This window comes from Microplitis mediator, chromosome 3, assembly GCF_029852145.1.
Source record: "Microplitis mediator isolate UGA2020A chromosome 3, iyMicMedi2.1, whole genome shotgun sequence".
Taxonomy (NCBI): domain Eukaryota; kingdom Metazoa; phylum Arthropoda; class Insecta; order Hymenoptera; family Braconidae; genus Microplitis; species Microplitis mediator.
In genome coordinates this window covers 24,236,270-24,248,676 of record NC_079971.1, presented here as the reverse complement: position 1 = coordinate 24,248,676, position 12,407 = coordinate 24,236,270, and the positions used below count along the sequence as shown (strand labels likewise).

The window sequence follows — 12,407 nt, the reverse complement described above, 5'->3', positions numbered from 1 at the left end:
ATATTTAAATTATTTATTTATTTGTATTTTATTTAAAAATAATCGTAACTTTTAAAATTTTAAATTTATCACTTCGTTCCTTGATATATTTTTTTTAGCCCAAGTAATTATCGAAAAAATGGCCCTTTAATTTTTTAATGTAACTTTAAAAGTTTACCGAGGGTGGGTGATTTTATAATTATTTGTTATTTAAAATAAACATTCACCTCCGTACGACTCAAAAAATATCTCAACTCTGACCCACAGATTTTGCTCAGTGGGCTTTTGGTCTAGATTATTTTCCGCCCGGCTGTTTTATCATCAAGCCCAGATAATTATTTAATTATTTAAATTAACACTCAGCGACTAAAAATATTTATTTCGTATTTTGAGTCGCGATAAATTATCACCGAGCTTTTAAAATTATTCCTCAGGGCTTTTTTTTACCGTATGCTAAATAAATTTTACCAGCCTTCCTTATAAATATATATATTAACAAAAGAATTGATAGTTTTTCGACCTTGAGCCCACAAAAGAAAGTACACGCATCAAAAAATCTTGAATGATATTTTCCTCTCTTTTTTTTTAATAACTATCATTTCATTTTTATCACACAGCCCGTAATTTTTCTAATTACCATTGCGTGCTTGTCATTGTGATACCAGCAATTAAAAAAATTTCAAATTTCAAATCCAAAAATGATAAAATTATTCCCATCATCACTTTTTAAAATTTATTATAAAAATTACTGTATGACGTAATTACCCGAGCACGACACTCTAAATGCTAACCTTGGCTATGCACTACTTATTTTTTATTACATAATTTATCGATAAATATCCACGATTATTAATTAACAATTTCTATCAATTAATTAATTTGAAAAAAAAAAAAAAAAAAAAAAAAATCTGCAAAAATACTCCTCCCCATAAAAAAAAAATATAAAAAAAATATATGTTAAAATATAAAAAAAATTTATTAAAAATATATAAAATATATATAAAATATGTATAAAAAATATATTTTTAATAACTAACTTTCGGCCGATTTTCGTATATATTTTATATATTTTAAATATATCAAAAATATATCTTAGAATATATAAAAAATACATATATAAAAAATATAGTTTTTCATATTTTCATAATTATATTTTTCATGTATTTTTAATATATTTTTTGTTATATGAAAAATATATGTTAAAATATAAAAAAATATATATATAAAATATGTGTAAAAAATATATTTATAATGACTAGCTTTTCGCCGATTTTCGTATATATTTCATATATTTTAAATATATTAAAAAAAATTCTTAGAATATATAAAAAATTCATATATAAAAATATATATAAAAAATATAGTTTTTCATATTTTCATAATTATATTTTTTATGTATTTTTAATATATTTTTTTTTATACGAAAAATATAAAAAAAATATATATAAAATATGTGTAAAAATATATTTTTAATAACTAACTTTTCACCGATTTTCGTATATATATTTTATATATTTCAAATATATTAAAAATATATCTTAGAGTAAATAAAAAATATAATTATGGAAATATAAAAAATATATTTTCGATATATATATTTTTGATATTTTCATAATTTTAGTTTTTATATAGTTATAATATATTTTTTAAATATTTTTATATATGTATTTCTTATATATTCTAAGATATATTTTTAACATTTAAAATATATACGAAAATCGGCCAAAAATTAGCTATTTCAGTATATTTTTTATACATATTTTATATATATTTTAACATATATTTGTTTAATAAATTTTTTTCATGGGAGTCATTAGCTCAGCAAAGTGCAAATCCGTCAAATCATCGTCTAGAATAAACATAACAAGTATTTAATAATTATTTTGCTGAAAGCCATTAATTATCAGTGTAAGATTACATACATTTATTATTTAGTCATGCAACTATTAAATGCACACGCGTTTAATAAAATCATATCAGACATAGCCACGGAAAATTAAATTCTATCAGTCTTATTAACCGAGTTCGGAAAAAAGTATCTCACGCTAGTAAATAAACGAAGACTAAAATAATTAATGTGTCAATCAATAGGATTTAAGGCAACGTGGGAAAAGCGATGATAAAAAGTAAGTAAATGATGTATGATGTCGTCGGTTTATGTGTAATGTCTAATGTATAATGTATGTGTCCACCGGTGGCATCTCCAGCAATAGGTGATTGTTGGCATGATGTGTCTGAGGTACGTAAGGTATAGTGAGGTGACTTGGGGGCCAGTGCGGGACGAGTTGGACCCTCTCCCGAGCACCTCGAGAGACTCGACCTGGGACGGTCGCTCGTCCGTATAAAAGCCGCGGTACAGAGGACTAAGAAGCATCAGTTCTCAAATCAAGAGCTTCAGCACATCACCAGCTCTCTAATTTGTTATTTTATTTAATAAACATCCAGTTTGTGTTTCTATAACTTTTAATAGTCGAGGTAAATCGACTGAGTCGTTAAGTTATTAGACCGATACTTTTACAATCATGAGAGTATTCATGGTAAGTTATATTCATATATATTTTAATTTAAATGTTTCCGCATTGGGACTGTGAATCCTCGGTGACTTTCACTGAAGAGTCGCCTGTCTTGTTTTTTTTTTTATGCTTGAGATTAATGGGAAAATTTATTTGTTTTAAAACAGATCGTTGCGCTCGCCGCAGTGGCGATGGCACGACCGGAAGCTGGTTACTCGTATCAGCAACCCAGCAGCGGCTACGGAGCACCGGGTGGATCTGGTGGACTGGGGGGTGGACACGGTGGATCATCTGGACACGGGGGTGGTCTGTCACTTGGTGGTGGATCAAGTGGTGGATTCCTGAGTGGATTTGGAGGTGGATCTAGTTTGGGTGGATTCGGCGGTGGATCCGGTGGATTCAGCGGTGGAGCTGCTTCATTCGGTGGTGGATCTGGTGGATTCAGCGGTGGATCCGGTGGATTCAGTGGTGGATCCGGTGGATTCAGCGGTGGATCTGGTGGATTCAGTGGTGGATCCGGTGGATTTGGTGGTGGATCTGGATTTGGCGGTGGATCCGGTGGATTCAGCGGTGGAAGCAGCGGTGGTGCTTTAATCCAGAAACACATTTACGTACACGTTCCACCACCAGAAGCACCAGAAGAACGTCCATTCAGACCTCAGCTCCAAACTGCTGCACCACAGAAACACTACAAAATTATTTTCATCAAGGCACCAACCCCACCAGCACCAACTGCACCTGTAATCCCAGCTCTCCAACAAGACGAACAGAAAACTCTTATCTACGTTTTGGTTAAGAAACCCGAAGATGCTCCAGAAATAAACTTGCCCACTGCCGCACCAACTCAACCATCCAAACCCGAGGTTTACTTCATCAAATACAAGACCCAGGTAATAATCGCCAGCACTTTCCCCTAATTAATTTACTAATTAATAATAAAATTACTTAAAATTTTGTATTTAAAATTGCAGAAAGAAAGTGGCTCAATCGGTGGTGGATCAATAGGCGGTGGAATCGGCGGTGGATCAATCGGTGGTGGATCAATTGGCGGTGGATCAATCGGCGGTGGATCAATTGGTGGTGGAAGTGGAATTGGAGGTGGATCAATCGGCGGTGGATCAATCGGTGGTGGATCACATGGTGGATCAATTGGTGGAGGAAGTGGATCAATCGGCGGTGGAATCGGTGGTGGTGACGGACACGGTGGATCTGGACCAAGTGGACCAAGTGGCAACTACGGACCACCTGGACAATCTGGTCCTTACTAGTCAATTGATAACCAACAGCAACACCAACGATTACAATGAGAACCGGAGACTACGATACCGATTCTCATTGTAAATTCTCCTCGACCTTCTGCTCTACTCATTAATTTAACGATCATCATTATTATAATTATCATTATTATTAATATTATTGTACTTAACAAACGCACGTGCGAGCGCAAATTTAAACGTGCGCCCGTTCCACGTTCGACGCGGTAGCGCAAAGTCGATCGTCCGATGCCCGCAACGATCGGCCTTCCGCTACCTAGTACTCTTCTCTCTATACCTTTTTGTACCATGTTCTTTTCCTTCTTAATTGTTGATTTATGATATTATATATATATATATTTTTTTTATATTAATAATATTAATATTATTAATGTCGTACAATTGTAATTGTAATATACGTGTCTGAAGATCAGGATATTTTTGTAAACGATAACGATAACGAATCGACGACTTTGTTATAAATGACCAACACGACTACGGCGCGCAATGTCGAGGGATAATGTACCTCTTTATTTTTATACGTAATACACTTTTTGCAACAAATACGGTGGCGAAATAAAGCTTCTTTATGTATTTTTTACATAAAAGATAAAAAAAAAACAAAACTGTTTTCATTATTACCAATTTACCTCTCTTACATGGCTAATATTTTAACAAAACAGCGGCTTGACGGGAGACGGTAGAGAGAAGCGACTTTCACCTGGGTAAATTTAGAGGAGAGACGTCGGAGTTTGAGAACAAGAGGAGAGGATAAACAGACAACCAAGGAACTAACCAGGTAGCAGGTGCCGCGACCTTTGATCCATCTGCTTTCACCCGCTCGTGTGATCAAAACTCTCCAACGGTCACCCACTTGTGTGTATAAGTATAAATAAAATAAAATAAATGCCTGGGATCACTGAATCCTTTCACATTTATTTAACATTATATATATATGGACTGTGGTAAAAAAACTGACTATTTTTTTATGGGTGGGATTAAAATTTTGGTGGACCAAATAAAGGTCCTAGTAAAATTTGAGCCCTTAATATTTAAATTAAGAGCTCGCTAATGGGAATTTTTTAGCGCCATTTAAATAACATGGGATTTTTTTTTTATTTGGAATTTTATAACGAGTGGATCGGAAAGGTCGACATATATTTTTGGGAAATTGAACGCTGTACAAAAAAGGTCTCTTATTATTTTTGGAAAATTTACTTTTTCAAAAGTTATTCGAGGTCAAGGAAATTCGAAAAATTTTAGTATTGTGTGACATTGGCGAAACTATCAGACTTATCACAAAATGTTACAGGACCTTTTTTGTAGATCATTTCATTGTCGACAAATTATCTATTATGAAGTTTCCGAAATTTTTGAAAGTTCTTTAGTTATTTGCATTTAAAAGTCATTTATTAAAATCGGCCAGAATACGATTTCTTGGAACAAATTGACATTAAATGCAAATATCTAAAGAGCTTTCAGGAATTTTGAAAACTTTGTAAGAGATAAGTTGTGGGAAATAAAATGATCTACAAAAAAAATCCTGTAACATTTTGTGATAAGTCTGATAGTTTCGCCAATATCACATAATACTAAAATTTACTTTGAATTTCCTTGACCTCGAATAACTTTTGAAAAAGTAAATTTTCCAAAAAATAATAAGAGACCTTTTTTGTACAGCGTTCAATTTCCCCCAAAAACATATATCGACCTCTCCGATCCACTGATTCACTCGAGTTATAAAATTCCAAATGAAAAAAAAAATTCCCATTAGCGATCTCTTAATTTTAATATCAAGGGCTCAAATTTTGACAAGACCTTTATTTTGTTATCCACCAAATTTTTAAACCCATTCATGAAAAAAAATACTCAGTTTTTTTTGCAGTCTAATATACTTACATATATATATATATATATATATATAGATACATATGTGTAGACATGTGTAAAAGTATTGCAACCTTAGTAACTATTTCCATTATTGGACTAAAGGCTTTTGGCTCACGGCCAAACTCGACACTCTCTTGCCTAAAAAGATTCGATGCAGTTTCACTGACGCGGGTTTTAACCCGCGATTAGATGTTGCATCAACAGTGAATAATTACAGGTTTACGCATTCCTTTACTGTCAATAAACCTGTCTAGTGTTAATAAACTAGTATACAAGGTATTACTATTATAACTTTTTCCGTGTTCCGTAATTTTATTGTTTCCATTTAATGGAGATGGCTCGTATCTGTACAAGCGACTCTGTCATCTTAAGCTTTCTCAATTTACTTTCATATTTAATATACTTTTTATTTTTATCGATTCAATAATACGGTTGTTTTGAATTTTTTTTTTTTACAATATTAAATTTTTTTACGGCTGTATTCAAATTTTTATTCCCAAGAATAATAATAAAAATCCGCTCGATTAGTCGCTTTTAGTTCTTTGGGTCAGAGGTCAATATAAAAATTAATAAATGTCACGATTACGAAAATTTATAAAATTAATTTTTTCATACGACAAAAAAAAATTTAAAGCTGAAATTTACGCAGTACCAGGCTGCAGTTTCTATAAAAAAACAAAATTACGCCTTTAATATCACAAGGTTACTGATTTATGAGTCTGGAAGTGAGAATTTTGCGCGACGATGCGCCGCATTGCGGAGACTGCGGGAACTAACGCGTAGCAAATACGCCTACTTGACTTTGAATTAAAATTGCAGCTCAACTATTGAACTTACGACCAAAGTCACCTTATACTTTTTTGTCGGAAATTAGATTTCCTACAAAAAAGTATTCTTATAAATTTTTCATATTTTCAATAGTTTAGTCGGAATCTTAATTTAAACACCAGAATATTAATTCAAAATTTCCAACCACATTCGCGGTGCTTCAAATCGAGTTTGCAGCTCATTTATCACAGATACAAAGAAATTATATAAATACAAATTTATAGAGGATAAAATTTCCTACAAAAAATGATTCTTTAACTTTTTTAGTAAATTCAATAATTCATGAGTTATTTAATTCAAAAGTTTTATTTAAAAATAATAGTACTTGGTAATGAATAAAAAGTAAAAAAAAAGCATTAACATGCAGTAAAATTTAACAGCTACAAAAAATAACTACAAGAAAACATCTTCCGTGTAAAAAAGGCAATACAACAAAATCACATCTCGTAATTATTAAAACTCTTCTCCACGTAACTTTTTTTTTTTAAGTTTTCTTTTCGTAAATCAAAAAAAAAAAACTTTTATGGTTAAACTTTCACTCGAAGGCGGTCAATTGCGGAAGACGATAAAATAAAACATTCGGTTTTCAAGGTCCATTTTTATTATTATTATTTTTAGTTTTTTTTTTTTTTTTTTTATAACCGATCAATTCTCCCATTATTTATTTTGTAATATTTTATAAAATTCCCAGATACAGAGAAAGTGGTCCATCGAAAGGATGGAGCCTCCTCTCCATTTAAGAGGTTCCATCATCTTATACTTGAATTAAAAGCCGTCTGGTTTAAACAAAAAAAATTATAAATAATAATAAGAAGTTGAATAAAAAAAAAAAAATATGTAAGTAAATAGAAAAAATTGTGTATCACGTGTGCCCGGAAGTCGAGTAAGTGAAAGTTCACGTCGATTTGCCAACTTTACTTGCGCGGAAGACTCCCTGAAGAATACCAATTAGCGGAACCGTACCAGTCTTAATCTTCTCTATTTTCTATCTCTATTTTTAATTCCCTTAATTCAATCTCTCACTTTTAGTAACCTGTAACTATATGACGACTTCCACTTGACAACTGACGGTTCAAAAAAATAAACATCACGACTTTTTATTCCCCGCACGAAATTCTTGCGCAACAAATCAATCGCGAATAAACAATAAATTAAAAATAATTCCACGTACGCCATATTGTCGCTAATAAGCCGCAGAATGAAATGAAAATATAAAAAAATCCTTTGTGTTAAGGATGAAAAAAGAGTACGTTAATTAGCTTAGGCCAGCGTTGAACCATTTTTATCACAAGCGAAAATCAAAGATTGCACTCTAGCCATTGTCTAGGTACAGGCAATAAATTTACTTGTCCGGTATTTTTTACAGTTTATTCACTCACTCACCAGTCAGTCAGTCAGTCAGTCTGACTCGAGTCAATCTGTATCCTGTCTTTCTATGCCGAAAAATATAATAAATCCTGGCAACGCCCTCGATCATCGAATAATGCTTGTAGGAAGTGTCTTCTTTATATTATTTTATTATATGAGTTATTGTGTAATTGACATATTTTCTGGGATTTAAATAAATTTTAATTTTAAATGTCATGCAAATCGTCGAGTTTAATATTTTAGGAATTTAAGGATTATGTAAAATGTTTTTTTTATTTTTAACATTTTTTTAAGGATGAAGAATGTGATGAAATTGGATAGGAAATTTTGAAAGATTGTGGAGTTGATTGGAGTTGAGAGAAATTTAAAAATTATCTGGAAAACTGAAAAAATTCTAGAAGTTTTTTGAAATACTCTAGAAAGTCATGAAATCGTCTAGGAAATTTTGAAAGATTGTGGAGTTAATTGGAGTTGGGGGGAATTTAGAAATTATCTGGGATACTGAGAAATTCTAGAAATTTTTTGGAATACTCTAGAAAGTCATGAAATTGTCTAGAAAATTTTAGAAGAATTCTGAAGTTGGGAGAAATTATAAAATTATCTGGAAAACTAAAAAAATTCTAGAAGTTTTTGAAATACTCTAGAAAGTCATGAAATTATCTAGGAAATTTTAGAAGAATTGTGAAGTTGATTGAAGTTGGGAGAAATTTAAAAATAATCTGGATAACTGAGAACTTCTAGAATTTCTTAAAATATTCTAGAAAGTCATGAAGATGTCTAGGAAATTTTGAAAGAGTTCTGGATTTGATTGAAGTTGGAAGAAATTTAAAAATAATCTGTGAAACTGTAAAAAGTCCTAGAATTTTTTTGAAATACTCTAGAAAGTTATGAAATTGTCTAGGAAATTTAAAATAGTTCATGGAGTTGATTATAGTTTTGAAAAATTTTAAAATAATTGAGAATACTAAAAATAATTCTGGAATTTTTTTGAAAACTCTAGAAAGTTGAAATTGTCTAGAATATTGATAAAAATTTCAGAATCTAGTGACATGCTTTAGAAATTTTTGAATCATCTGGAAAATTGTAAAACTAGAATTTTTAACAATCTAGGAAATTATTAAATTATCTAGAATATTTATATTATTCTAGAATCGAGTAACATACTTTAGTCATTTTTAAATAATCTGGAAAACTCCGAAAAATTATAGAATTTTTTTTTAAATACTCTAGAAAGTCATGAAATTGTCTAGAGAATCTAAAAAGAATTCTAGAGTTGATTGAAATTTTTCAGAAATTAGAGAATAATCTAGAAAATTAAACAATTCTAAAATTTCTCGTAATTAATCTAGAAACTTAAACTGTCCAGAATATTTGGAAAAAATTCTAGAAATCTAAACCACTAAATAATCATAAAATTGTCTAGAAAATTTAAAAATTTTCCAAAATCGCTCTATAAATTTTACATATCCCAAAAAAAATTTGACAAAATCAAAATTTAAACCTAGAAAACACCAAAATCATCTAGAACTTTCAAAAAATTGCCCCCAGCCGAAATTCACCCAAAATTCTCATGATACTGAAGTTTGCCGAAGTCTAATAGTTTTTGATTTTATTTTAGACGGTAATTTATAAAAAAAAAATATTTGAAAAAAATGCACCCGCAGTTTTTTAAATTTTCGACATGTGCATATTTTTATTTTTTGTTTTCTTATAATTGATTTGCCGAAAAAAAAATCGGAACATTACTAATTGTCTGCTAACTTCAGGATCATGAATTCTCAACTTATCCATCAAAAAACCCTGAAACTTCTCCATTAAAAAAAAAAAAAAATCAGGAAATCTCTTCTAAAAACTAAATAATCTCAAAAATTACGCAACTCTCATTTCCTCATCTCCATATTAAAGTAAAAAATAATGAACGTATGATGAAAATTTAAAAAAAGCATCCACTTATTGCCCATTACTCAACTAGATTACGCACTTCAAAACCGTTCTAATAGATAAACGATCGTATTAACGACTCTCGGCTCATATATTCTTCCTTTCTCGATGATACAACGATGATTTCTACCATGATTGCGTTCCCATCTCACACAAGTGCGTTGATGGAGTAAAAAAAAAATATAAAAAAGTACAACCTCACAAACTTTTAACCGACATTTTACATGTAAAAGTCATGCATCAATCGACATTTATACATTCCTCTGCATCACTAAATTCATCTGCTCATTTATTTCTTGCCCGTCCACACACAAGCCCACTCATACACACACATAGACATCATCCAAGTGGTTTCCTTTCGAAACTATACCGTGAGTTAGCTTAATTGCCAAAAGATTTCACTCAATTGTATATAAAAAAAATTAAATAAGTAAACAAAATAATTAAATAAATAGAATAATTTAATTCCTGGTCATTGTCAAGACTATTGCGACTTTGTCTGAACAATTTTGATGGATTGGTCGGGCAAATGTTGCTCTCATAAATGTATATAGATGTATATATGTGTACGTGATTAATGTAGCTGATGGGCCCCATAAAAAATCGGGGGAAATGAAGGGAATAGAAGGCGCAGGTGAGTGTAAACAGTAACAGTACAGCCAAGATTGGTCTATATATCGTCTACATTGCGGACTTACTTACACATTTACCTCGGCATGTATGGACACTGAATGTATTACGGTCCGCGGACAAGGTACCGTCAACTAGGAGGTATAAAAGTTGCGAAGAAGAACGAAATCCGGGCACAAGACTCGCGGTCGCCTAGTGAAAAGTATCCGTGGTCTAGTTTTATCAGAAGTTGGATCGATTAATCGTAATTGTGTTCTTCGATTCTCATTTTTTTATCATGCGGGGGCTTATTGTAAGTGATTGTGGTTTTTTTTTATTTGTGGTTTTTTTTTTTCGTGATTTTGTTCTGTGCTGTGATTTTTTTTAAATTTTTTTACACAAAGCGATAGAATTTTTTTGAGTGTACGCAGAAAAAATAAATTTTTTGGTTCAAAAAATTTTTACTTGACCTAAGAAATTTTTTGCGTCATGATTTGAAAAGGAAAATTTTTTTGGCGCGAAAAAAATTTTTTTGAAACAAGAAAATTTTTTTTTGACGGCAGAAAAAATTTTCTTGAGCGGAGGAATTTTTTTTTTTGAGAAAAAAATTTTTGTTTTTATTTTATTATTAAAAATTTTTCTTGCACCAATAAATTAATTTCTTCTGTGTACGTGTTGCTTTCTACAGGAAGTAATTATACGGCTAAAGGAGTTTAGTTTAATTAGTAAAATAATGAGTGCAGACAATAGGAATATATTATAAAAAAAAAAATGAAAGCGTTAATTACAAATAATAATAAAAATAATTTAATTTTGACAGATATATTTTATGATACTGGGATTTGCGTGGGCAAAACCAGCGCCAGAGCCACCAGTGGATTCATATTTCCCGCCATCACCTGGGCATAGTGGGGGCGGCGGTTACCCATCGGGACCAGTCGATTCTTATGGACCACCACAGCGGCCATCGGTGATTCACAAGCACGTTTATGTTCATGTACCTCCCCCAGAAGCTCCTGAATACAAACCGCCAAAGTATTTGCCACCGGCAGCTGCACCGCAGAAACATTACAAAATTGTTTTCATCAAGGCCCCGACTCCTCCGACCCCAACGGCGCCAGTAATTCCCGTACAACCCCAAGATGAGCAGAAGACTTTGATTTATGTCCTGGTTAAGAAGCCCGAGGAGGCGCCAGATGTCGTTGTGCCGACGCCCGCGCCCACGCAGCCGAGCAAACCTGAGGTCTACTTTATTCGCTACAAGACTCAGGTAATTTTTTAATTTTTTTTTTGTAATGGAGATAAATATTTATGGGGTTTGTTTTTTTTTTGGGCAGAAAGAACAGTCGGGAAGCTATGGGCCACCGGCAGCACCGCAGGACAGCTACGGGCCGCCATCTTCGGGAACCGGCGGTCCCTACTGATGCGCCACGAAATCACGCGTGCCAACAGCCAAATAAAATATAAATATCGTTCATTGTTAATATTAATATAAATATAAATATATAAATATGAGTATGATTAATTATCAGTAAAATTTTTCACTGATCTCCAGTAAAATCTTAATGATTTTCAGTAAAAAAAAAATTGCTTGGAAAATTTTTGAAGAATTTTTAGAAAAAAAAAAGTAAATAGATAAATAGACGGGAAATAAAAATTTTGAAAATGTAATCAGTGAAAATTTTGCGGGTATGATAGATAATAATTATAAATATATGTAAACTATTTTTTTATAAAAAAGAAAAAACGTTAATAAATAAAACTGTTGTCTAATAAATGATGAGTCAAAATACTTTATTATCGTCACAGCTCGTAAACTCGGCAATTATTTCCTTATTTTTTAGTGGAATTTTTTATCTTTATCAATGGAATGGAATTGAGTGGGGATTAACTGGAGCCGAAGGCTGGCGCTGCCATCAGATAAGAAATTGAGGTTACGAGAGATTCTTTTCATTTTTTTCGAGTCTAAAATTTTTTTAGACAAAATGACTACGATATTCTTAGAGTTGATGCAATTACGCGTAAA

The 12,407-nt window shown here is 31.7% G+C and overlaps 2 protein-coding genes across 3 annotated transcripts; both read left to right on the top strand.

Annotated features, from left to right (window-relative positions):
- Window positions 1–2,340: 2,340 nt before the first annotated feature.
- On the top strand, window positions 2,341–4,353 carry LOC130665791 (uncharacterized). 2 transcript variants are annotated; one of them, XM_057466379.1, is made up of 4 exons: window positions 2,341–2,516; window positions 2,660–3,382; window positions 3,464–3,483; window positions 3,541–4,353. In XM_057466379.1, exons 1-4 carry the CDS (start codon window positions 2,502–2,504, stop codon window positions 3,758–3,760), a joined length of 978 nt encoding a protein of 325 aa, XP_057322362.1. In that variant the 5' UTR covers window positions 2,341–2,501; the 3' UTR covers window positions 3,761–4,353. The 2 variants fall into 2 exon arrangements, with proteins under 2 accessions (XP_057322362.1, XP_057322361.1); XM_057466378.1 differs by having other exon boundaries at window positions 3,464–4,351.
- Window positions 4,354–10,498: 6,145 nt separating this feature from the next.
- LOC130665792 (uncharacterized) lies at window positions 10,499–12,090 on the top strand. Its single transcript, XM_057466380.1, has 3 exons — window positions 10,499–10,694; window positions 11,202–11,651; window positions 11,719–12,090. The coding sequence occupies exons 1-3, from the start codon at window positions 10,680–10,682 to the stop codon at window positions 11,803–11,805; spliced, it is 552 nt and encodes a 183-aa protein (XP_057322363.1). The 5' UTR covers window positions 10,499–10,679; the 3' UTR covers window positions 11,806–12,090.
- The last annotated feature ends 317 nt before the right edge of the window (window positions 12,091–12,407 follow it).